This window comes from Diadema setosum, chromosome 9 (genome assembly GCF_964275005.1).
Source record: "Diadema setosum chromosome 9, eeDiaSeto1, whole genome shotgun sequence".
In the NCBI taxonomy this organism is placed as follows: domain Eukaryota; kingdom Metazoa; phylum Echinodermata; class Echinoidea; order Diadematoida; family Diadematidae; genus Diadema; species Diadema setosum.
Window position 1 is genome coordinate 19,374,741 of NC_092693.1, and position 27,724 is coordinate 19,402,464.

The 27,724-nt window shown below is 39.2% G+C and overlaps 1 protein-coding gene across 1 annotated transcript in view; it reads left to right on the forward strand.

The window, feature by feature from the left end:
* The window catches only part of LOC140233203 (uncharacterized), a 56,020-nt gene that overhangs the window by 6,741 nt on the left and 21,555 nt on the right, over nucleotides 1-27,724 (forward strand). The window contains exons 5-12 of the mRNA XM_072313318.1: nucleotides 3,883-3,915; nucleotides 9,450-10,310; nucleotides 11,437-11,821; nucleotides 12,909-12,949; nucleotides 14,722-15,106; nucleotides 17,255-17,539; nucleotides 18,891-19,157; nucleotides 21,278-21,513. Coding sequence (XP_072169419.1) covers nucleotides 3,883-3,915; nucleotides 9,450-10,310; nucleotides 11,437-11,821; nucleotides 12,909-12,949; nucleotides 14,722-15,106; nucleotides 17,255-17,539; nucleotides 18,891-19,157; nucleotides 21,278-21,513 — 2,493 coding nt within the window. The remainder of the gene's footprint in view (nucleotides 1-3,882; nucleotides 3,916-9,449; nucleotides 10,311-11,436; nucleotides 11,822-12,908; nucleotides 12,950-14,721; nucleotides 15,107-17,254; nucleotides 17,540-18,890; nucleotides 19,158-21,277; nucleotides 21,514-27,724) is intronic.

Sequence of the window (27,724 nt, forward strand, 5' to 3'; positions counted from 1 at the left end):
TCTTGCTCAGATACAGAACAGTATGTGTCAATGAAGGAATAAGTGATTGGTAAAGTCTACCTTGGGTCAGTAGTGAGGTGCCTGAAATAAAAAACAAACAAACAAACAAACATGTGATCACATCAATGTAGACTGTCATGGCAAAGTAAGCTGATGAACTACATATAAGTAGGTCGTGACCCGTTTTTCAACAGTCATAATAATACAGCGTATGTGTTTTACGCCTCCGCCATGAAGTGTCACCGTAGGCATTATGTATTTCGGTTGTCTGTCCCTCCTTCCGTCCGTCCATCCGTCCGTCTGTCCATCCATCCATCCATCCGTCATTTGTGTCCAAAATCAATTTTGTTGACAGCGTATCTTAAGAATCATTTGAGGTATCCCATTGAAACTTGGCATATGTATGTATGAGTGGATGAAGTTGTGCCTTTCAATTTTTTGATGCACATACTCAGGGTCAAAATTTAACTGTTACCCCCATCTATCTATGCTACACCTGAACATATTTTCTTGGAACTTCAGTGTTACATGAACTACCTACCAGATAAGATTCTACAGGGAAAGTTTGGGCCATGGGGTCAAAGGTCAGTTTAAAATGCTAAAGTTCTACTAACGTAATGCTGAAAAGATACTTTTCTCTCTATTCTTTGGAGATTACTCAGTGCATACACTTAGTCAAACTATGTATACAGTATGCATTACTGCAAAATAATTCTCTAGGGGAAAATTCTAACCATGGGGTCAAAGGTCAAGTGAATATGTTTAGATATCACAATTTTCCTCATGTTTTGAAAAAAAGCTCAAAGTATTGTCATGAAAATTGGATATTACAAGTGAGTGATTATATCAAGATTTTTTTACCATGGAGTCAAAGGGCGAGTGTCAAAGGTCAATTGAAAACTTCTCAAATTCCTGACTCCATGCTCTTTTCAACAATGTAGCCATCCATCCAAATGAAACAAAAAATGAATAGCAAGAGGTTTTTTGACCAAGAGCTGGATTAATGGGACAGAAAGGGAAAGGTCAGGATTGATAGGTCAATCCTGTAGAAGTGTGGTATCTGGAGTCATATTCAAGAGTGCAATAGTTTTAGAAAGAATTAAGTTCATGTAATGTAGCACTCTCATGCCTGGTTCTCTTAGATTCCAGATTAATGCCCAGGATGTTCGATAAAGACGGTGTGATGAGATGTAAGGGGGGTGTGAAAAGTCAAGGTCAAATAATGTACTTTCATGGTGCTTCAGTATTTCTATATCTTACGATCAAAATATGGTTAATGTCGATGTAACAAGCACATCAATGCACAGGTTTCATTCATATCTCTCTATATAGTAATGCCATTATTTTGTTTTTATGCCTCCACTGCGAAGTTCAGGTTCATCCGTCTGTCCATCCATCTGTCCACCCATCCGCCCGTAGGCCTGCGTTCTGTCTGTCCATAATCAATTTTGTGGATGGTATAACTTAACAATTTGAGGTACCTAAATGAAACATGGCATATGTATAAATGTGTGAATGGACCGACTGTGCTTATCAACTTGCAGGCACATGCGCTCAAGGTCAAAGTTCAAGGTCAATGTCTTGTGATTTCGGCGTTTCCCCATATCTGTGCATAAATGTACATGTGTTACCAGATAAAGATTCTTAAGGAAAGTTTATGGCAGTGGGGTCAAGAGGTCAAGTGAAATTGCTACAATTTCACTTTTTTTTTCATACAGTATCTATGAAATGGCTCAAAGTATCTTCCTGAAACTTTTGGACATTTATGCACTGCCTGACAATAATTCTCTTAGGAAATTTTTGTCATGGAGTCAAAGGTCAAAGTTCAGGTTAAAATTACACTATGTAATTAATGCTGACATAACACATTTTTCTCGATACCTTTGCTCTGACTCAATATATACACTTTATCAAACTGGATATATACTGTGCACCCATTACTGCACAATTATTCTGCAGGAATGATTTGAGCCATTGGTCAAAAGTCAAGTGAAAATGATAAATGTTACTTTTTTTCTGCCATGTTTTAAAAGAAAGCTTAAGGGATTGTGAAAATGGGGTACATTTATTCTTTGAAGAAGGTATTTATATATAAATATTTATTTTCCCTTTGACTATGAATTTGGATGTACAAAGCGTATTGATCAGCTTATTGGAAATGCGCAATAGAAAAGGCTATTGTAAGTTGTAGGCCATGGGACCAAAGTTCAAGTTAAAATGCTAAAAAGTACTTGCTCACGAATAGTACAATTTGGCCATCCCAGTGAAACTTGGTTCAGGGAATGCATAACCACTCAAAAAAAAATTTTGGGTCGTGCCATCCAAACGTTCACACCTGTAATTTCAATTTCTTGCCAATCATGAAATTTAGTGTTGTCCCATAGTGGCATTTCTGTTTGCTGTATAAGTCAGATCTTGTTTATCTAAATTATTACCCTTAAAAGTTTGTGTGTCCTCTTTCGCAACCCTGAAAATTGGATTCATTTCATAAGCTGGTATGTTGTAGAGGTAGGTATTTCAGACCCTTCGTCAGCATGATAAAACTGGAAACTTCTTTATGATGGTGGGAGAAACAATAATATGGATTATTTTGACCATGAGAAAAATTCAATCACTTGAATTGGAGCAAATTCTTCAGTGTCATGGGATTAGTTTTTTATGTCTTATTCAAAAGCTCTGACGTGTATTACTAGATAATTTTATGCATGATGTTGAGAGACACTATTCTTCAACCATCAACAATTTTGTGATGTTTGCAAGAGGGATATATGAACTTCAAAAATGAAATTCACCCTGAAATTTATGCATGTTTATATAGAAGCAGAAAAATTAGAAGAACAGTTCAATGAAAGTTTGATCAAATTCTGATGAAAACCAAGAAAGTTGTGATTTTTCTGAAGTTATTAATCAAATACAAATTAGCAATTCTGTGATGTAAGTATTTGGTAGCTTACACATCCCCCCCCCCCTTCAAAATGGATTTGTTCTATAAAATGACAAATCTTCATTTCCTATCAAGTAGACATTAAATCATGCATGCACCTTTTTTGTGCAACCCATGCATGCGGGGGGGGGGGGGGGGGGGGATATCTAAAAGGAAAAAAGAAAAGAGAGAGACGTTCATGGAATATTACACATAGGGTAAATGGTAGATGAGCTCACATGCAACATACGTACATCATGGTGTTGCCAATTCTGTTCAAACACACTGATATTCAGGGTGCACTTTCCCTTTAATCTTGTAACATTTTAACTTGTCCTGTGAGCTTGTTTCCTTGAAACTTGTTATCCTACATGCTATATCACAATCATGAAACCAAATCAAACCATATGGGATGCTTCGAGTGGATTGTTCGCAGAAAGTTGCATGTAAGATTAAATCGCTCATGAGTCAGTATGCTACTTAAAGGCAGTTTTGTTATGAGGTAATCTTCCCCCCCCCCCCCCCCCCCCCCCCCGGGGGCAAATTTCCTGGTTACTAATAAAAAACTTGATGAAGTCATCATTATCATGCGGAAATGTATTGGAAATGCATCTCGGCTTTAGCCTACCTAAAGGTTGACTTTAATTAGTACTGTCAGTCTGATACCCATTGGGCTAAAAAGAAATCATTTTATAATATTAATGCTTACAATGTAGGTGCACAATGTCACATGAGTTAGGTTCGTGCTATTTTAGTTTGTCTACCTGTCTTTAACTGTAATGTCTGGCAAAGTTTTACAAGAGATACTCCTCACATGGTCATGTTACTATTTAATGCTGTAGACATCAGGTGTATGCCTGTCTATGAAAAGCTTGCTCTCATGTTTGTGGATAAGATCTTTATATGTTTGATTCTCACTTGTTTGTATTTTTAATTTATTTATTTGCTTCATCTTGTAGGTTGGAAGACTGCAGAGTACTTCATCAGACCAGGTAAATGATAATAGGCAGTCAGATATTCCCAGCTGCCTTTCTTGATAATGCAAGTTCATTACCCTTAACCCCATTGTCGAGTAACATACCTATGGGTAAGGCCAAAGTTCTTAAGTTCACAACTTAATTTGTAATCACTGCACTCTCAAAACACTCAATTAGACTGTCATCACATTTACATTTAGAAATAGTCACAGCTAAATGCATTTTACCCTATTCTATAGAGAAGCAGAGCATAAAAGGAAAAAATGTCGTGGAATTCAAAGAATGCATGTATTCGTGCTTGATTAGCAATAGACATATATTCTGGCTTTCCCCTGTAGTACGTGCTACCTAAAGGGATGTTAGTTTTAGGCTTACGTCAAGTATTCATGTCCATCTTTGGTATAATTGTAGTACGTCAAAAGGAAGAAAAACACGTTCCTGTAGTCGCCACACCGTGAGAATCAATTCCTGTCCATATTGGGAGAAGTGGTGTCTAGGCCTATGTGGTGTGTATGTGTTTTGAAGGTCGGATCACTGGTGCCACGTTTTTCAGTTCAGTTGGAAGACTACTGGCCTTGCACCACAACTCTGTAACGAACACATTGTATTGTGACAATTCATAGTTCAGTGGTGCCTCAAACTCTTTTGGCTATGTGAGGAGAGAGAGGCAAGGCAGAAACTAAATACAAACACAAGTTCATACTGTCATTGAAGCTGGGCATTTATGCTTATTTTTCTTTCTTATAAAAATATAAAGTACATGTATAGCGACTTGAAATACACATCAAGGCACAGCACTTTTGTAATGTGATGTCGTTTGCAGTGTGAAATGTGTCTACATTGTTTCACAGTCAACATTGTTCTCTCTTTCTCCAAAAAAAAAAAAAAAAAAAGAATCATGTGCACTTTGTACATTTTGTAGTGTAGCTTCCTTGAGGCCCAAAAGGCCATACATGCATCACTAAAACTGGGAGTGAACATACATCCAAATCCAAATTATAGACCTAGACTGTAGCTCTCTAAAAACAAGTTTTGCTTTTGTTTTTGTTTTTCTTCTCTTTTCACCTGATCTTTGCTTCTCGTGACTCATAGAGCAGCTATATATATATATATATATATATATATATATATATGTGAGCTCATATCTCTTTCACTGCCCACTCAATCTTTGAAGATAGCCAGAAAAACACTGACTTTGATCATCAGGAAGTAAACCTCTGTAAATGTATGTTTTGAACAAGCAGTATCTCTTTTTCTTTTAGAAATAGAAACTTCATGTTGCCTTTAATTGTTGAAGAAAAAAAAAATTGCTCAAAAAACAAACAAACAGTAAATGAACAAAAGTCAGCTGAGCAAAAATTTAAATGATGCATGCCTGCTGATCGAGATTTTACACTAACTGGAAGTGTCGGATCCAAACTTAGTTGTGGAAAAATCCCAGAATTTTCAAAAGGATAGACTCATCTTCCAGATCAATGCACCTACGTGCATTTTGTGAACAGAAACTCAATAGTCCATGAAAACAGGATGTCTTTTGTAGACAGTAGGCCTACCTCTTTCAAATTGAAGAAGAAACTAATCTAAAACTGGTTTCATACAATCAGGAACTTCTTTCTTTGTTTTTTTGTAGCAAGGATGTGGGGAAGACAGCAATGAGGTAATGTGTGAAAAAGATCTGTTCTTCTCACAAATACATGTACTCGGGAAAGCCGCTCAGTTTGTTATCACATATTGTTATCTTTGAGAATTGACCATGATAGTCGGTGAACAGTATCACAGGGACAATCAAAATGCTGTGAAATAGATACAAAGAACTTTTGACTCGTCAAGTGTATAACATTGGAAGTGTCATGAAGTCGTATCAGCCCATCTTTCGAGCTGTATATACAGGCCGACTTTTTAGTGCAGTACATGCATTTGCTTTACTGCACACACACACGCACACGCACACGCACACAAACCTTCACACACATATGTACAAGCGTGTGTGTGCTACTGTCATTGTCAGTACATGTATTGTACTTGCTGCAGTTCATTAAGAGATCATGTATGATTATTGAGAAGTAGTCGACCTTCTTTTCCCTCATTTCTTTGATAATAGAAATGGGAATATGCCTATCATAAACTGACACTATCCCTTTCCATATAGAGCAACAGTTATACTTTGAGTGGCAAAAGCTGCAAGAAATATTATTTAAAAATACATGTGTGCAAAATGTGGAATGCTGATTTTCATCATTTGCATTTACTACTGGCATTTTTGTCCCTCTGTTTCATTGGTTCCTTGAGCCTCCTTTGTTCCTTTCCCAAGCCTGCCAGTTCTGCAAAGTCTGTTTGATCAAAAAGTCTGTGTAGTTGTCATGGCATGTTGCTGAATGCAGATAGAGTACATATTGTACCTTCCTGCTTCAATTACAGCATATCCTTTTATTTCGCTCGCTTCACTGTTCAGATCGAAACAAAACGTGATTGTCTTGAGTCCAAAGTCCAAAGTCTGAGGACCAAAGTGAATACACATTGACAAAATTGAAAGAAATTTTTGAACCATGCAACTAACGCTTCCAATTGAAGTGGGCTTTGTTAGTATAGATGCATGTACAACTGTGCATGGCACACTGTGATATTAGTTTTTGCGGAAGTATGACATATAGAGTGAGATATGTATATATATATATATATATATATGAGGGTGGGGGGGGGGGGGAGGGTTTACTCATTAGTAATTAATTATTACTCTAGCAATGCCAGACAAATGTCCTCCAAAAAATATAAAGATATAATAATCATAGGCCTATACGTGTATTGTGAGTGTCATTAGGATGCTGTTCAATTACTCTGACAATTTTATAGCTTCTTTATTATTGTGCATTAAATTTGTGAGGAAGACACAACCGTCTTTTTGTATCAGTTTGTGAGTAGGGAAGCCTAAATTTACATAACAGCGAGGACAATGAGGGAACCATTTTACAGGGACAATGTCATGGAACCGAATTGCCCAATAGTTCTATTTTGAGATTGTACAAAAACTCCTGTGGGTATTACAGGGAGAGTTTTGATTCCCTTAGTGGGTTACAGTTTGTTTTATGAGACATTAATTAAAAAATGGAATAAGCTAGGTTGGTAATTCTGAAGGTTTGTTATTTCAATGGTTCATAATTCCAAGGGTTTATTAATCTGAAAATGAAATATGGTTTGGTATTCTGAAAGCTCATTAATCCGAGAATGAAAAAAAGGCTTGATATTCCAAAGGTTTGCTAAATCCAAAATATGAAATTAGGTTCATAATTCAGAAGGTTAGTATATGCACCTTATTTTAATTTTTTGATTTACAAACCTTATTTCATTTTCAAATTAATGAATCTTTGGAATAATGAGTCTTCGAAATGATGAATCCTATTTCACATTTGGATTAATGAGCCTTCGGAAAAGCAAACTTTATTTCATTTTGGATCATTGAACTTTTGGAATAATTCTACAAATGTTCTGATGAACAAATCCAATTTCTTTTGTTATATTTAAGAACATCTTTGTGTAAGGAATATGTCTATTTTGGAATAACAAATTTCCGAATAACGAGCCTTATTTCATTTTTGGAATGAAAAACCTTGGGAATAACAAGTGTCACCCCCTTTATAGGGGACTGTCTCTACAAGGGTTTGAGGGAAAGTATTTTGTTGTTGGGTTTTTGTGTGTTTTCAGTTTGTTTGTTTGTTTGTTTGTACAGCCACCACCACTTAATTGGAATTCAGCACCCAGGACCTTTCTTGGGATTTCACAACCTCAGTCAGGGGAGGCCATCAGAAATTTGCACCATTATGTGGTAGGCTAAAGTTAGGGCCAGGTTAGGCTCAGTGTATGGGTGAACTGAGGCGCACATTGTTCAGCAATAAACACCAGGGTACTGTTTGAAAAAGGGTCTCTTGAACTGATGCTCTCTGTCCCAAAATAGGGGTAGAAATTATGCACCTCAGAATTTTTCCATGATATTTCCCCATTTATTTGTTTATTTATTTATTTATTTATTTATTTATTTATTTATTTATTTATTCCGTTTTATTTTCACAGGGTAGCCCTTTCAGTTAAAAAACTTAATACAGCATGTCCTATTTATTTGAGATGTGGCGTAATGATTGGAGCCGTGTGCTGACGTTTGGATGCTGTAACAACCAGGGATTTTTAGAAGTGAGAAGAGAGTGAAAAACCAGCCCATTGTTTTGGATAAGATGTCATGACATACAAAATGCACAAACCCATGAAAGAGGAAGACAGGGTTTATAGCTTTAAGCAGAACTAGGGTCACTCATTATTCTGTACCGTTAAATCTCTGCACTCATGAACTGGTGATATAAAATAACTGTTCAGCAATTCTTTTTTTTTTTTATTTTTTTATTTTAAACAGGTAGACAGTCCTATACAGTCTGGTCTTGATACTAATGTGGTAAGTGGCATAACACAATGTCTGGCATTGAAAAAAAAAAGCTCCTGTACCAATTCCTGTCAGTGTCATTAGCGTTATCGTCACAGCTGCCCTCAAAATCATGGAAAATTTGTTTTAAAGACTCTTCAAAATTACCACAATCCAGAAAATTTTGTCCAAAAAAGAAAAAATACAGGTTTTTTTTTTAATAAAAATGTATTTTGATATTTCCAAAAGTGTCACAGGGAAATCTGTAAAACTTAATAGTATGTGGTGGTCTTTTCCCAAGAATTCCAAATTTCATATCCTGATGAATGTGGTATTGGTATTGTTACAAACCCCACCCACTTTGTATTTGCCTTATTTCATTTCACTGCATGCTTTCATGTATTCATCAGCAAATCTTGAATAGAATGCATGTAAAGTTTATTTCCTTCAGTTTGACAATGTTCCCAGGAACAGCTAATCACTCATCGTTTATCACTGTTTTCATGTTCAGCCATGTTTGTGTGTCTTTTATGATATATGTTATATAATTATCAAGATTAGATTGCTTCTTTCCTGTATTTGTTCCACTTTTGTGACACTTTACTTCCTTTGCCAAATTTGGTCAATACCTTATATTTTCACGGCAAAGCAAAGAGCACCCCTCAAGCTAAAAAGTTTCCAATTGTAGTGCATGTATCACATCAAAGCTATTATATTTTCATTCATATTATTCTGGCATTGACTGAACAACAGCAACAACAAATTACTAAGATAAGATGCATTTTGTATGTGACTAAGAATTTAGATATTATGCACTCCCTCAGTACAATAGATTTTTCATTTTTGTGCATTTTTGTAGATTTGTCAACAATAAACAATATCCAAGATACAATACATTTTGTGTCCACGAAATTAAGATGGTAGGCACATCCCCAGTACCATGCAAGATTTAAGTAGTTGCAAGAGTCATTAAAAATATTGTCAATGCAGAAAGCTGGGACTGTCTAATGCCTCACTTCTCTCGGCAGCAAAATAGAACCACCCCTCCCCCCCCAAAAAAAAAAAAAAAAAAAAAAAAAATTGTTATGTTCCTAGCATTGCATTTGAGTCGGTAAAGCATGTTGTTCTCCGTAATTTCTTGCAGCAACCCGATAGCATAGCTTGTTCTGGGGAGACCTTCAGCAGTGAGGAGTATGATGTGAGGGCGCCTCCCCATGATAGTTATTCCCGTCCAGCGGTGTCTTCCGCTGTCAGGCCCACGGCCGCATCGAATACAACACCACTCCCGCAGATTTCAGGGCAGAGGCAGCAGTTTGTGCCGCTGTCCACTCCCCTCCCGACCGTAGCCCCCGCGGGCAGAGCCGGGGAGGATCCTGCATTGGCCAGAGCCGCTGAGCTCGGGGCATCCTTCGAGGAGCGCATCAACATGATCAGGGCGCAGGACTTTGTTGTGATGGAGGAGGTGCACAGCCTCCGGGAACTCCTCGCTCGGGAGTCCGACAACTCCAGGAGGCAGGAGCTTGCGCGTGACGAGGCCAAGAAGTGGGAAGAACATCTCACGTTGCAGAGGCAGCAGGGAAGCTTGGAGGACCAGCTCGCCGCTGCCACAGGGCAACAGAATCCGAGGAGAGGGGTGTTCCAAGAGCCACAGGCCTTGCCAGGGGGTGGTGAGCAGGCCAGAAGGGCTCACCCGCAGCCCGCTACAATGGCCACGACCCAATCGACACAGGAAAAGGTGACAAACTCGGCCTCTGCAAGTCCGCAGGCACCGTCGGATGAGGGGTGGACGTGCGAACACTGCACCTTTATAAACGCTGATACGAACACCAATATCTGCAGTGTGTGCCATAAAACGTCCAGTCGGGTGCCAAGGAACCCACAACCTGTGAAGCTAAAGGAACAAGCTCAGCCAGTCATTGTGGGAAATAAGGAGAAGGAGGTTCATACAACGCAACCAGAGAGGAGGATATTGGGAGCAGAATACTTCCAGCAACTTGAAGCAGAGGTATTATATGTTTTCAGTCATGAAAATAGCCCAACATGTCCAACTTTTTTTCTTGCTGGGAAATGAGCAAAACGAAAGAAAAAGCAAACAAAAACTTAATAGGAGCCACTTCACTGATGCATATCTTGATGCCTATTCTTTAATTTCATTAATAGAGAAAGGCATTATGTACATTGTATCTTCAAAACAAAACAAAAAATAGTAAAGCTTGACTTGTAACATGCCTGACAGGCTGCATAATGAATTACTGATACCTTGATGCCTGATGTGGGAAGTGGATGTCTAAGTACTTTATTGAAAGGAGGCCACACATGTATGAACAGGTTTATCTTTTGTGCAATCATACAACAGATATTGACCAGTAATGAATTAAATCTTGTGTTCATGAATAACATTTTGATTGGTGGCACATTATGCTACCACATTTCGCCAGGGCAGCTACTTGTATCTTCATTTTTGACATCGGTGATACCCAAGTCTCTAAAGTGCTGTGCACCAAGTCTAAATTATTCATTTATTCAATTTCTCAGAATTCAGCAACCAAATGGAAGAGTTTGATCACAAAAACGAGTTCAGTCAATTCTTGTCAATTTGAGATTTTTGTGATTAGAGCTGCTAAGAATCAAAGCAAATTATAAGGAAACACAAGATTTCTTTTGTGATAACTACAAAAATAATTTCTGTTGTACATTAAGAAAGGTAACATTGAAGAGGTTTAATTTTGCACTCCCTGTTGGCAAACTTAGTTTAAAATCTTAAAAATGGCACTTACAAACAATGCTGTTTTGCAATCAAACTCTTTAATTATAAGAACAATTTTGTGAAATGAATGCATAAGTGAATAAAAGAGAGGAAAGAAACAGAAGTGCAAAAACAACATTTTCAAAATTTCAAGCATTCTGGAAAACATGGTGTTCTTGAGGATGCATTGCTTCATATCACAGAGAGTGTGCCATGCAGAGCATGACGTGCTCACCCATGCAGAGCTTCGGTTGAAAGCGTCTGTTGCGTGGTTAAAAAAGAAAGAAAAAAAAGATTTCTCTTGTTTATAGTTTATTTTTGTACACAAATGTATTGTGTTTTTCACTGCTATTTAAGGATTCAACTCGACCGTTTTTTTCTACAGATGATCGCGCAGAAGAGACAGGCAAAGGAGAGATACCAGAACCAGGGAGAGTCAGCTCAGGCCGAGAGCCCAAAGACTGAAAGAAAGAAAGAGGCGAGCAAGTCCTCGCCTTTAAGTGACTTGGACCTCTCGACAGTGGCGGAGGCCTTATCCTATAGCGACAGACTAGTGCAGCTTGGCCTGAAACTGGGATTCTCAAGGCGCGAGGTTGATAAGTTCAGCTGGGGCAATGCCCACCAGGGCAGAAGCAGCAGGGGGACGTTTGAAATGCTCAGGATGTGGAGGGATCGCGTGCCACGCGCCGACCAGAGGCGGCTACTCTACCAGGCACTCGGAGACTGTCAGCTCCAGTACGTCACCGAGCAGTTGCAGTACGACGCCCAAGGTAAACCCTCGCCCATGGGGGCAATTAGAACACCGCCGTATTTCAAGTTTGATACGCATGAGGCGTTTTGACCTCATCACTAGAACCAACAAAATTTTTATTGAAATCGGACAGACAATAAGACAGATATGGAATCGTAAAGTTTCACATGGTTTTTACAGAAGAGTGGTACTGGCTGCAAATGACTGTATGATGTGGCAAATAGCAACCCAGGTACCGTCATGCCCCAGGTTGATATGGCATTGGTATTTGTAAGATGTCCATTTACACATTTGCTATTTATGGTGGCCAAGTTTCGCTATCGCCAAAAACGACTCCATCACTAATTCAACACTTTTGTAATGTCTTCATTGTATTTGTAATGATAACAATAACATACTTTTTTTTTTTTTTATTGTATGAATAATATGGAAAAAAGTCAGGCAGGTTCGGCCAGGTTACAGCTCTTAAAAAAAAAAAAAAAAAAAAAAAAAAGGAAAAGGAAATAAATGACTCAACAAAATGGTAAATTTCTATTGGGTAACTAAAAACTGCATCATGTGCAAATAAGATATATCCCCTCACATTGCTTGCTTTTACTTAGAGTTAAATCTTGACAATTTTGTTTCTTGAAAGAAGAAAAAAAAAAAGAATGTATTATATCTTACACATCAAAGGAATGCAATCATGTAAGTGATAACCAAACAACTAAACATTTTAAGGGGATGCAGTGCATGGTGTAAATTATCCACCTCCAGTATGATTTTTAAAATATTTTCAGGTACTAATGGGAGGGTTGTGAAGTCATGTCCTGATGATGCCTAAAATTTGTACAGTATTTCTATCTCTATGAAGTGAGATCTTATAATTAGTACAAGACAGTGGTAGTAAACAAGTCATTATTGCATATGACACCTTGACCCATGAATTGCCTATTCAATTAAAGCAATGTTTCCCACACTTTGTTATGTTCCAACCCCCCCCCCCCAAAAAAAAAAGGAAAAAGAGAAGACATAGAAAAAATTTTTAAATGATAGAGGTACGTGTAATTGTTGCAAGAGAATGAGCACTATGTCATCATCGTCAGGATAAACTTCTCTCACTACAGAAGCAGCAGCGCAACGGGAGAAAAGCAGATTGGCCATCCTGGTATGTATATTGCATGTTTGATGTATACCAGATGTACAATTTTGATTTCAGCATTGTGCATAACACTCAACGTCATTTACAATTTGACAGTCATAAACACTTGTGCCTTTCGTCTGTACTTTAATGAGAGGAATACACAATTTGTAGCTAGGCGTTTTCACATCAGCCTGATGTTTCGAAATAGCGCGCTATTTTCTGACTTGGGAAATTTTCCCTATAGTGAAGTAGCGCGCTATTTGATAATGTGAACACAAATCAGCGTGCTAATTGTATCGCTCTGATCGAGAAAATTTCTCGACTCCAACTCGGGGAAATTTCTGAAATAGCGGGATAGTAGTGCGCTATTTGATAATGTGAAAACAACTCGAGAAATTAGCGCGATGAATCCCATCATGCCTAGCGTGTGTGACCCGATCGATCAAGGCAAACTGCACACAAATTATGAGGAATTTTTGAGAGGGCACACACATTACTGATGCTGTTTGCACATACTCAGCTGTCGAATTAGCTATTTTAAAATTTTTAACTGGATTTTTTAATTGGATTTTTATCGGGCTGATGTGAAAACGCCTGCTGAGAAAATCAGCTGAACAAATTCTTTTTTTTTAAAGTATGCTGTGATTGCTTTACTCAATGTCTGATTGTGACTTTTTGTGTGCCATGTTCACATGCCCAACTTGGTCAACAGTTTGCCAACTTCACATATTTTGCTCAAGCGCACACTGCGCACAAACCGATCAATAAACTTCACTATGCCAGATGTTGAGAGTACAGTGAAAGCATGAAGCATGACTGCATTTGTCACACACATAGCTTCCAGTTCATGGTGACTTGATAGATGAGTTCCATAAGGATTTTTTTTTTTTTTTTTTTAGAATTAAATTATTATTGTCAAGGTTGTGTCTTCATAATGTCATGCCTTCCAGACCTATTTATGAAAGCATGAGTAATCATGACCAAGAGTATGATTTGACATTCTTGTTTTGTTTGCTTTGATTACTGGCCATTTGCAAGAAAAAAATAGCCATACCATAGCTTACTGATAAAATCCACATTACAGCAACTCTTGCAATTTTTGTGTACTAATTTGCTATACTGCATTTTGAGCATAAACTCTTTTATAAAAAGTTACATGGCTTTTAGAAACGGAATGCTTTCCAAAAGTGCCCATGTGTTGCAATTTCTGTAGGGATATGCTGCATGGCACACGAGTTAACTCTTTATGTTCCAGGGTGTAAACCCCCTGTGTGTCACATTGTTCTGAGGCAGCAGTGTAGTCCTGCTTTGGGAAAAACATTGTTTTTCCAATCTATGTAACTTTTAAAGAGTTTTGTTACCCTCGAAATGTAATGAGCAAAGCTGTAGAGAAAATGCCAGCTTTGATATGATGTAAATTGAATGACTAGTAAACAGTTATTTTTCTTTCAAATGACCAGTAAATGCGTTATTGTAGAGGCATTTACTTTTACACACAAAACAGTGAGAGAAAGTTAGAATTTGCTCGCAAATCGAGTAAGGAACACTCCTTGATATTCAATCACCACATAAAATGGAAGCTACGTGTGACAGGAATAGAACCACGAGAAATGCTTTCATTGTACTGCGGCATTTGGCGATTTATTGATCAGTTAGGGCGGGTTTGCACGTTTGAGCAGAATATGCGAAGATGGCACGCCGTCGACTGAGTCAGGCGTGCAAACGTGGCACATAAAAAGTTAAAGGTGATATACCAGGGTATAACGCTTTGGGTTGCCGATGCCTTTTGTTCCTAGAATGAGATACCAGAGAGGAGGAGGCAGCAGAAGGATCCTCACCAGAGAGTCAAGACAGCGGCCAGTGAGCCCAAAAACTCTTCGGAGGAGAGTGGTTATGGCAGTTCTGAGTCCATTCCTCACAGAATGCTGCATGAGATCGCTGCGCAAATTCCCAGGGGAAAACTCTTTGAGATAGGCGTGAAGCTTGGCCTGGAGATGGCAGTGGTGAATCAGTTTCACAGGCGTCATGAGCGAGGCCAGGATGGCGAAGAAGCATTTGAAATGCTAATGCTATGGAGGCAGACCGTCAGACCAGACGAGGAGAAGAGACGCCTGTGCGAAATCCTGGAAGACACCGGACCTGCTGCAGCAGCTGCAATATTGAAGGGACGTCAGCAGCAAGGTAACATGACCACTATTGTACCATCCAGAATTCTTAGCAGTCAGGTTTTGCCAAGTTATGTTGCTCGGGCAGATACTTTGTACAATCATTTTGTGCTTTTTATGCCACTTACACAAAGAATGATGGAGGCATTTCAAGAGCAAAGCTATGCAAAGGGTTTTCTTCATATCTAACTCGGGTACATTTCATGACGTGAAGATGAGCTGATCAGATTCTAGGCAAAGGCCACAGGTGAAAGGTCACAAAATTTCAGCTAAAAATGATATATTTTTTTTTTCAAGGAAGAGAGGTTTGTTGTAGCACCATGTGTACATGGTCCTTGCAGGGACCATTGCTTGGCAGAAGAAGAGCCTAGAAAGAGGAGAGTTGAGGAGGGAAGCGACATAGGGAGAGTGTAAAGAAAGCAAATAGTGGCAATTGGGGCAGTGGTGAGCTGGAAGTTGGAAGTTGCACCAGTGGAGACAGGAAAATAGGGGACAGAGAGAGTTGTAAGGAAGAATAGAGTGAAAATTAGGTAAAGGGTTCAGAAATCGTTGGGAGGAGAAGGATGAAACAGAAAGGAGGGGGGAGCAGATGAAGTTGAAGGTTGGAGAATCGTGGAAGTAGAGAGAGAAGTGAAATCGATGTGAAATTCCGACAGGTGTTTCACGAAACGAAAGGAGAGAAAAGAAGTCGGTGAGTGATGTGGACTATGGAACGTGGAATCAAAACGACTGAAGGAGGAAATAAAAGAGGAAGGAAAGAGGTAAGTCAAAGAAAATGAAATTATAGTTTTAAGAAGAAGAAAAGGAAAAAGAGGAATAAAATGTGAAATGAAAGGGGGGGGGGGTGAGTGGATTCTAGGAATAATTGCTGTTAGAAAAAAGCTGTGGCAGGAGGGGGGGGGGGAGTAATGATTAGAAGTAAAGCCCTAAAATAGAGGAAGGAAAGGGGAAAGTCGTGGAGAAATTAAAGACTGTACTATGAGAGAAAGAAAGAAATAAAGTGAAAACAACTTGAGCCAGAACTCTTGAGATCAAGTAATAAAGAATAACTCAGGTACTCGAGGTACTGGACATTTCGGTCAGATTGACTCTTTTATGAGAAATGAGGCATTACCAAAGAGGAAACAAGTTATATATGAAAGATGTGATCCTAGGTGGAGCGTATCGACCAAAATGGGCTGAGCGGCGAGTGTCATTGATGAGATCTGGGTGTTCTGCTGTCCTTGGAGCCCGTTAATTGTGGAGTACATTAGGGAGGATTACCTCGATATGGACGGAGGCAGAGAGCTGAACTAGGAGTAGATGGGATGGATGCGGGTGCTGCAGATGATTTGCATCGATAAGGACGTCCTATGGAAGTACACGTGTAGGTTCTGATGACGAGTGTTCAGGGAAGGGAATGGAACGACTGCTTTCCATTTTGGTGGTGAAAGAGAGTGTTGTTTGTTGTGGTCATGAGGGAGTCATTGAGTTGACTTGCTTGGTGTGGTCAGATGGTGAAGATATCATCAACACAGTGGACCCAGAGCGAGGGGCTGTTTGGTCCCTTGACGAGTGCTTGAATTTCAATCTGTTCCATGCATAGGTTGCCAGTGATCACTGAGAGCGGAAGCCCACGGCTGCGCCCTTTTGTTGTTGAAAACTCATTTTTGTGCTTGCCAAATAGTCGACAAGTGCAGTGTTTGTGGATTCTGTGATGCAAAGTCATGTAATGCATTCAGTGCTCCTCATCCATTGTATATGACACAATGGAAGTAACAACTGAAGTATAAATTCTTCCAATGTGAAACATCATCTTACTGCCCTTATTTAATCAGAATGCCAAAAATATGTGGCACTACAGCAAGATTTATAAAAGCACCTTTTCAAAAATTTTTTAGACAGATCATGGATGACCTCATGCAATGTGAACTGAGTCTAAGTTCTTGCAAGTAGCAGATTCAGTAGAGAACTCTATCTTTCAGCGAGACAATGCTCCTGACTGAATTAGAAAAATAGGGGAAAAGATATGAAGTTTGCATGTGCAGGATATAGTTGATTTTGACAGTTAAATATGTGTTTAAGATTGTAACATATATACCCTGGATGCTGCTTCAATTTGCATGGGTAGTAGTTGTAGCCAAATGACAGAACATGAGCTGTCTTGAATTAATCGCTCATCCAGTGACCCCAGGCGTCCCCGGCCAGGCAGGGCTCTCTGAGGAGGTGCTAGTTCACATGGCTGACAAGATTCCAGCAGATAATGTGCCAATGCTTGGTCTCTACCTGGGATTCGACGAGGACAGAATTGACAGGTACCTCCAGGACAACCGATACGGCACGCGTCGTCTGCTGCTGGACTGGAAGAACAAGACCCTGGGACAGGACCAGAGACGTGAGCTGGGCAAGATCTTGGAGGAGCTTGAACTGACTCACCTCCTTGAGGATCAGGCAGAGCCTAGGGATACAAGTTAGTCTCTTCCCCCCCCCCCCCCCACACACCCTATCTATACAGGGCAGTTATTGGAGCACTGCAGGAGGGCTCCTGGAGTAATCTAAACTATGTATAAATGGACAATCAGGCCCCTTTTAATCTTTCTAAAGGGTGATTTCTGGGTTCCACATTTTTTGCTGCTACAGTTGCTCCCATGAAATATCTGCGGGCTAAGCCAAACATGAATTTTACCCATAAACATAACCCTAACCCTTATTATAATCCTCACATCAAAATGAACTGAAAACCCTATCACAACCCTAACCCTAGCCCCAAGTCTTTGCAGAAGATAAGACCAGAGCAATTGTTGCAGGAGCAAATGTCATTTCACCGAGTTCGTAGATACCTGTGAGTTGATAGCATTATTTTTAAGATGAAATGATACAGAAATATGAACACATTTCCTGAACACACATGCCATAAAGGGTCCGTGTCTTGTACTCCACAGTAACATTTACCAAAATAGAATCAGAATGTACTAGTTTTCTTTGTTCGATGTGTTGTACCCTCATTGGCAAATTATTCAAAGACAAAATTGCCCCAGACAAAAGTAGCTAATCAAAAAGGTTTAGTCAAATTGGACCGATCCTAGATGAATTAGACTTGATGTTGATCGGTTACAAACAGGGTATTCATATTGAGGATTGCATTTAGTTTTTTTGGAGGAGATGTCATTCGAAAATCTAGTCACCTTTTAATTTTGTTGACAGCATCCCTCAGTGATCTGACTTTTGCAATAAAGATAAAAGTATCGGAAAGATCTGTGTGTGCTCCATAAGGTGATACTGGATGGATTTTCTTGGAATTTTGCATAAAGTAGTAGTAGCAGTAAGAAAAGATGGAAAGGTTTTTATTGGACTCAGCACCTCATTGATCCATCTCAATAGGTCAAAGATTACTCTGACATAACAAACATTTCCCAAAATGCTTATTAAAGCAATAACTTTATATTTGTAACTCAAAAGTTTCTGTCAAAGCTCAGTGCAAAGGTGTATGGTCTGTTATTCTTGGTCCCACTTTTGTTTGTTTGTTTTTTTCTATGATTCTACACTCATATTTCCAACTTTGCAGGCTGTAGAGATGTGTGCTTTGCTGGCAACATCAGCTTACCAGATTTCTGATGGAAAGATATAGATTTGCTATGCAGATGTACCGTGGGAAGATCAATTGCAGCTACATATTGTGTTTTATACCGGCACCCTTAGTCTTCCAATTTTTGTATGCTTAAAAAGTTGAAGTTTGAGATGTGCACATGGAGTGCAATGGAGTGTAGCTGTGTTATCACTGACCGATGTGCTGTCTTCGTTTTGCATTACTCTGTTTCTAGGCCCTCTTTCAGATGTTGAGCTATTAAGCTTGGCAGACCATCTGACTAGGCAGGACATCTTGCAGCTGGGCCTATGTCTGGGATTCAGTCGTGCCAACCTCATGACGCTCTCACATATGCCTGGGCATGATGTTATAAGCGAAGGATATCAGATGTTGGCGCACTGGAGGGGCCGCCACCCCGGCCACGCCCAGCGACACCTGTTGGCCGGGGCCCTCCGGGAAAGCGGTCTGGCAGGACTGGTGGAGCACATCAGACACCCCGGAGGTTGGTGTCATGAATTTATTTATCAGCAGACGAGAAGTTCTTGTGCCTTATTGCAATCTAATAGGAGTCTTCAAAATTTGCAACGAAAAACTTCATGCTAAAAATTTTGATTGAAGGTGTAGTATTGAAAGTGCAGTATAAATAACATTCTCAAGGGTACAAAAACCAGAATGTAGCATAATAATGATATATATATATATATATATTTTTTTTTTGGGGGGGGGGGTGGGTGTCATTGACAAATGGAAAGATCAATTGTATTGTTTGTAGTAATGTCAAGGAACTTGTATACTCTTTTCTGAAGCATTTGTACGAAAAATAAGTCTGTTGATGTATTTTACTTCGATCATGTAAAAAAAACAAAAAAACATTCTATTCATCATTTCCATTGCCTACCTATTATTTTTGTCTCTTGGCATTGGCAGGGTTGTGGTATGTTGAGTTGTATGCAATGGGGAAATGAAATGATTACTTTGCGGAACAAGCAGAATGAATAAAGCTTTGTTCCACTTATGCATTTGCCCAAACTATTAGTTTGCTGCATCAATTTCTACTGCCATGTTGTCTCAGGGTGTCGTAGCGCTTGTTTACTTGTTGAGGTACATATTGATTAGTACACAATAAATGTGCACGGTTTGGCGTAGTGTCCTCAGATTGGGTTTTAATATGACGTGATTTGCATTGACGATTATCAGTTATTACTTAAGCTGAAGCCCCGCTTAACCCTAATCAGACTGGGCTCTTTTTATGTCTCCGCCACGAAGTGGTGCCGGAGGCATTATGTTTTCGGGTTGTCCGTCCGTCCGTCTGTCCGTCCGTCCGTCCTTCCGTCCGTCCGTCCGTCCGTCCGTCCGTCTTTCCGTCCGTCCGTAATGAATTTTGTGGACAAGGTAACTATCAAAAGCTGTTGAGGTATCCTAATGAAACTTGGCATGTATGTGTATTAGGGGGTGAAGTTGTGCCTATCAACTTTTGGGTGCACATGCTCAAGGTCAAAGGTCAAAAGGTCAAGGTCAAAACATAAAATTTCACTATTTCCACCATATCTATGCGATGCCTGAAGATATTTTCTTGAAACTTAGTGCATACATGTATTACCCAATTTAGATTCTCTGGTGAAAGTTTAGGTCATGAGGTCAAAGGTCAAAGGTCAAAAGGTCGAGTAAAAGTATTAAAACTTCTTTTTTTTTCTGTAAATTGGGAAATTGTTCAAGGTATCTTCATGGAACATAGTATATACATGTACTGACTGGCAGTGATTATCTAGAGAATGTAGGGTTCATGGGGTCAAAGGTCAGGGGTCAAAGGTCAAGTGCAACACTTCAAAATTTTACTATTTCCCTCATGTTCATGCAATGCCAGCAGGATTATTATTTTTTTTTACACTTGGTGTATGCATGTGTAACCTAATAGAAATTCTTTGGAGAGTTTTTTTTTTCTTCTTTTTTTTTTTGCCTCAAAGGTCAAAAGGTCAAAGATCAAGTGAAAGTGCTGAACTATCATTTGTAACTTTTTCCTCCATATCTCGGAAGTGGCTCAATTTATCTTGAAACTTACTGCATATTTATGCATGTTCTACCTGAAAGTGATTATCTTATGAATTTTAGGGTCAAAGGCCAGATGAACATGGTAACAATACTATTCAGTACAGAAATTGCACTTTTTCCCCATACTGGTACCATGAAAATTACTCAATGCATAAATGTATGAATGGGTCAAAGTCAAGTTAAAGTCCTTAAATCCCCAAATACATGCTCTCCTATTCATCCAATTAAACCAAGGTCAAGGAAGGTGAACATTCAACACATTTGTGACAAACTTGTCATTTCAATATTTTGCCAGTTTTGTGAAAATGTAATCACACATTGTCCACATGTACTATCTAGACCTATTAGGAGAATCATGCATTATGGCGGAGGCATACCAGTCGCCATAGCGACATTTCTAGTTGGCTATGCTATATCCAGGGGAGGTGGACACAGCAAATTTTGTCTCAAAGGTTGCACGAGACTTGAAAAAATAAAGATTCAAGGAACCGAATGACAAAGCCTTTTTGCTCTATGGAAGTATTATATTTATGCTGTAATATTTGAATCATCTAATTATACTGTCAATCTCAGCAGCCGCGTCGGCAAAGGAGATACTCCCATCCGTGGGGCAGGTGGCCCTCGACTTTCAGCCTCATCTCCGTCTGACGAGTCTTCACAGCGGCAGCCCTTCCTCATCCTCCAGCGACGGCATGACAGACCTGTCGCGGGGCTCCAGCTTTAGCGACCTGTCGTACATTAATGACGAGACCAAGAAGCTCTACGAGGATATGTGCACGGGATCGCTGCAGCGAGTCGCTATGTTGAGAGTGAGTGGTCGTGATCATTACAGAGACTAATCACATAATAGCCAGTCTCCCCTTCTTGCATTTTGTTCATTTTTGTTTTTCTTGCCATAGGTGCGTTCACATTTATACTTTAATATTATCATTATATTTCACATACTTCTGCTATTGCGGTGCTCTTGAAGATCAGGTTTTGGGGATGGCAAGGGTTACTTTGTTTGGAACTGCTGGAGGATGCTATCGATCATAACGTTTGGGTTTTTCTTTTGACAAAATAGTTCTGTCTTTTCTTTGAGCACCCAGCTCCCCTCTCATCTGCCCCAAAAATTCTGCTCCCTGTCTCTGATCAAGCATGCGGAAACCACCTATGCAGAGCTGCCAACTGGCACGTTTTTAGTGTGTCCAGTACCTTTTTTTTCCAACAAAAATACATTCATAACATTTTTTTTTACCCCCGAGTGTACATTCATAACATTTCTTCTTGCCTCCAAATATACATTCTTAACATTTACTTTTACTAAAAATATATTCTTGAGAAATTAATGAGCGATAACTGCAATTGCCATTATAAGAGCACATCCGCATGTGGTGAGCTGCAAAGGGGCAGTTACCGAGTGCACTGTAAAACGAGGAATGTTTACGTGCATTTTAATTTCGCGAATTTTGCAAGAGCCAAGATTCGCAAAATTAAAATGCATGTGGAAGTTCTTGTCCACACTGTATGCATTGAAAGTTAGAGGCAACTCGCAAAAATGTCATGCCATGAAGGAGGCCGTGGGGAGGCCTACGGCTCCAATTCGCGAAAATTTCATGCCATGAAAACACACTGTTTTACAGTATGAATCAGCTCCTTCACACTACACATAAATTCTTAGACCACCAATACTGACAATAAAACCCATTGTCATTCCCATTGCTGCTGTGTGCTGTAGTTTTCTTGTACTATGCACGTGTATGTTGTGTGTGATGTGATGTTATGCTGTGAGAGCTTAGCTAGCGTATAAATGCGCAAAACACCCGCCTTCGATGCAGTCATATGCTTTCACTTGCGAAATTCACAAAAATAAAACCACTGCAAAAATGTCAGTGAATGCAGTACTTCAAAATATGTCGTTGTCAGTGCTGCACAACCGGGTATCTTATTTGATACTTGGATTTGAAGACCAAACTGAGAACATTAGTATTTCCTAATCCATTTTGTGGGTTCTTCAAGGGACCACTTCCCCATTCAGTACTTATTATACTGATGCCAGTTGTGTAGAGGGATGGGTGATATGACACTGTCAATGTTATGGGCATTGTCTTATTAGTTGCTTTTTATCATGTTTTGATTTGATTTGATATGATTTGATTTAATTTCTGCATTTTTCACAAAATCAGTATAACATTACAAAGAAATCTTCCAAAGAATGTCATACTTTGAAAAATATCATGTATGCAAGTCATAAAATATGCGTGAATTGTACAAATAAACATAAACAATTGGAAATCATTTATCATTAAATCAAATTATTACATTATCATTATCATTTTATTATCATTATCTTCCAGAGTGCTGATTGCTTTTATGAATAGGTCATCATGTGTTAGTTATCCCTTTTATGTCAGTAATTCCAGGCATACTATCTTCTTTTCTGAAAATATAGTGGGGTTTTTCCCCCCTAGTAGAACACATCTTTTTAGAAAAAAAACAAAACAAAACAAAATCCCAAAACAAAAAGCAAAAAAACTGGTAGGCAGCTCTGCATATGTCGGTGCTCACAGCTCCACATGTGAATATTGAGATCATCTGGAGACAGTAGGCATTTCAAAGAGCATCCCATGCATGACATTCCTACATGAATTTGCATTTCAGCCATGTATGGGGAAAATTGAAGATACCTGTCATTATCTGCACGGATACCACCTATCCATACATCCTGCTCATGAGCCACATGAAGTGTCATCCTGGGTTGGCAAAAACGTCACTAAATGCATTGTAGATTGGACCTCCCTTCAACTCCTTTTATTTGTTGGGTATCTTGCAGAATTCAGAAATAGCCTGTAACAGGTAAAAAAAAAAGACCATACCCCCCCCCCCCCCAAAGGAAAAAAAAAAATCAAAAGATAGAGAATTACAAGCATAGCAGCAGGATTTTTTATCTCAGTTGGAAATATTCTTTACTTCACTTCTTTGGGAATTTTCTTTTGATTGTTTTGTTTTCATGTGTGCAGTTTGATAAGTTTGTCTACTTAAAAAATAAAGCAGTGTGCTGCTGTGCAGGGTGTTGTTTGTTTTTTTTTTCAGAATGATAACTTCCAGCACATAAATCTCATATCTTTGTGTAAAAAGTCATTGTTCCACTCCTTTGCTATATCAAAATATCATTTGTGGTAGCCCTCTGACTTGTGGATAAAGTTTGCACTGCATTCTTGATATAGAGCATGCATATTTATGCCTGTGTTTTCCATGTATGTTCATCCATTTCCTTTAATGTTGTCTTGACATGACTGTTGCCTATTGTTTTTACGTAACCCAACTATTTTTCTCTCTTGACGCTTGGGACGTGCAGTGCAAATGGAGGTAAAAGGGTAGGTATTTGGTCAGCATTATTGTGTGTGTGCATATACATTTTGTATATATTCCAAGCTCATTCAGTTGCAGCACCAAAAAGAACATTTACTGCATGTTTGAAGTCCAGAAGTTGTGTTAACCTGTTGAGGACGGTTTGATTTTGCTACAACATGCATTTCCCATAGACACTTGCCCGAGTTTACTCAGGACTCATCCTCAACAGGTTAATGTTGTGGGTCGAGTGCCCCCATAGACTCCATGTACTGAGCATGACTTTGCAGTGTATGATTACGGGAATGAAGAGAGTAATTAAAGTGCGCCATAAAATGTTCTTACAGAGCACACTGGAGCATCCATGGATGTGATGGCAAGTTAACAGGGGCATTTCATGAAGCATTGTGTCAGACATTTTTTTCTTTTCTGACTAATATGCTCTCAGCCAATCAGATGCAAGGATTTCAGTGGCTCATTATAGTTTGTCAGTATAAAAAGCGAATACAAAAACCTTTTCATGGAATGCCTCCCAGGTGTAAAAAAGAAAAAAAGTATCAGATACATATTGAACCTCGCAATCGTTCACTTGAGGTTATACATTTTTAAATGTTTGATTTCATGTGTACTGTAAAAGTGGAAATTTTCGTGCTTGGTCTGGTAAGATTTCGCAGAATGAAAATATGAAATAGTATTTCACATAAATACTGATAGAAATTTGTACATTTTTATTTGCGTGGTAGTTTCATGTAACGCAAAATGTGTGAAAATTTTCCACTTCTGCATTAATATACACCCTGTACCCAGGTTTCCTTCCATTCTTGCTAAACACCTTGCATTCACCAAGTTGTTTCAGAAATATGTAGTTATTGATGCTCATGTGAGGACAAGAAATGCTAGTATAGCTTATCTTTATTTTTCTCCATTGGCATACTGTATATGCCAAATATTTCGCGAGGTTTTTATTTTCACAAAGTTTACAAGTCAGGTGCTCTTCAGGAATTTAAAGACATGCAAAAATGTTGACTGTGATCCCGACGTGAATGTGACGTGCAGGCATACTTTTCTCCATTTAGTACTGTATTCCACACACTGTACACGAATTTGACTACTTCCAAAATATTAGTGGAAAATTGAGCAAAGAAAATGGGATTCCATCGGGATTCGAACCCGAGACCTCTGGATGCTAGCCCGGTGCTCTACCGACTGAGCTATAGAAAGTCCTAGTTCAGTGTTCGTCCCAGAAACCCTAAATTTTCAATGCTTAAATGGTCAGAAGCGATAGCGGTGTGTTTGTGTGTGACACACACGTACACACTTGAACCTGGCATAAACCCGAAGGATAATTCAACTTGGGGATAAATGCGAGGGATCAAGAAAGTGATGTAGCTTTTTACGTGTGTCACACACAAACACACTGCTATAGCTTCTGACCATTCAAGCATTGAGAATTTAGGGTTTCTGGGACAAACACTGAACTAGGGCTTTCTATAGCTCAGTCGGTAGAGCACCGGGCTAGCATCCGGAGGTCTCAGGTTCGAATCCCAATGGAATCCCATTTTCTTTGCTCAATTTTCCACTAATGAATAATTATTGTTCATCAACATTTTCAATACTTGTGCAGTGTACAACTTTGTACTTCCATTCAATGCATTGTGTAGATAACAGAAATTTATGTGCATTTTACTGTGCGATTCTTGGCTCCCCACGAAATTTTTGACAGTTTCATTCAGGCAAAAGTTTGTCGTTGTACAGTAGTTGTTTGATGCTCTATATGAGTACATATTAGATGACTTATTTCACAGATTTTCTCATGTTTTTGACTCAAGTTCTCCCAAGAAGGTGATTTTTTTTTCTTACTGATTATCAATGTCTTATTGTACCATGATGATAATCCACTTTGCATGCTCTTAAAAATTGCTCCATGTGGGTTACTTTTATTTCATCTTATCAAATACGTGAGTCATATGCTATGTTCTTGTGCGCACTCATGATCATGATCATCATCACCATCTTTACTATTTCTGGCGTGCTCTCAAAGGTTTGCTGGGTTTAGTAGTCTTCCATCAGGGTGGTCCACTAGGGGTTTGAGCATGTCACTGCAACATGCTCAAATTATTATGCAATATCCTCAAAGGCCGGCAACATGCCAGGCAACATCCTCAGCGTGCTCAAAATGAAATATAATCAAACAAGTGAAAAATAGTTGCCAAACTTGAGGAACATCAAACTGCTTATAGAGAAATCTTTGCTCAAGACATGAGACAGAACATCAAACGTATGCAGAACAAAAGGAAGTAAGTCCCAAAATATTGCGCGCTCTGTGCTCGTGGTGTTCCCTCAGTGCACATACAATTTTCTGCAATACATGTATTCTCACATTCAAAGTTGACAACATGCTCAAATTTCAAGTTGTGGACCACCTCATTCCATTCAACTTGGCATAGGCCTAAGAGTCATCATCATCATCATCATCCTCTTCATACGATGACTGTTCAATTTCCAGTCATGCACGGGTTAGCTGGGTTTCGTCTGATGATTGCCTTTCCTTCCAATGTGGCACATTTCCAAACCAACTCTTGAACCAGAGCATGAGCTATTTTGAATGTTTTCTTTTTTGTTCGAAATTCTGTTCAGTTCCATTTCTTTTACTTTCTTTCTTTCTTTCTTTCTTTCTTTTTTCTTTGGTAAGTTTGATTTGATGATCCATGAACACCGCAAGTAGCATGGTGTGTGTACACTGGTATTCAAGAGGGTGTCCTAACATTAAACCCCAATCCATGTCTGATCTACCTGTCGTTTGACAGCGTGGAAAAAGAGTTCTCAGAAACTATGCTCTAACATTGAGGTTGTATTAAAGCAGGGATATAGTTTTGTAAGTGCAATTCCATCAGATGACCCAGTATCATGTTTTTTTTTTCAGAACATTGCGCCCTGTGGAGCTTTCGCAGCGGCGACGCGGATTTAAAATTGTGCGTGTCTTGTGCAAATTTGGGGAGTTGGCATGGTTACAAGCTCTCAAACACCTGCTTCCCCTCATCAATTCTCCAACAGTAGTAGACAAAAAATGGCCTTGTATTAGAAGCCCCGACGTAGCTGAAGGAATCCGACATCATACATTTGTGCCTGGAAAATATGCAACTGCAAGCGTTTGTTGGGCACAGTAGGCCAAAGAACTCAATGCCATCAAGGTCGGTTGCTTCCTGTGTTGCACAGTGCAATACGTCACTGTGCGAAAGCTCCCCAGTGATCTGTCATGATCGCTTGTCCTCCGTATGGCTCCTAGCAACAGATATGCTAGTCTTTGTCAAAGGCCCTGTCACAGTATCAAGAAGCAAGAGCAGAGGGTCAATAAGTGAGACTCAGTCAAGTCACCAGAAGGAAGCAAACCTTTCATTACCAAATTTCCTTACAGGCATTTGATAGCAGATACCACATCCAACTAAAATAACTTTAAGGAAGTTTATGCATGAGTACATTTTACTATTATGGCCATAATGGACAAATCTAGCAGTTTCACCGGTCAAAATGACTGACTGAAATATTCACTAACAGTGATGTGCTGACTTACCACCAGATAAGATTACTAGTACTTATTAATAGAGAATGAAACCCAAATATATACATGGATGGAGTGAATGCAGCAATGTTACTAGATTGCATCAGTTGAAGTTTGAGGAAATCGGACAA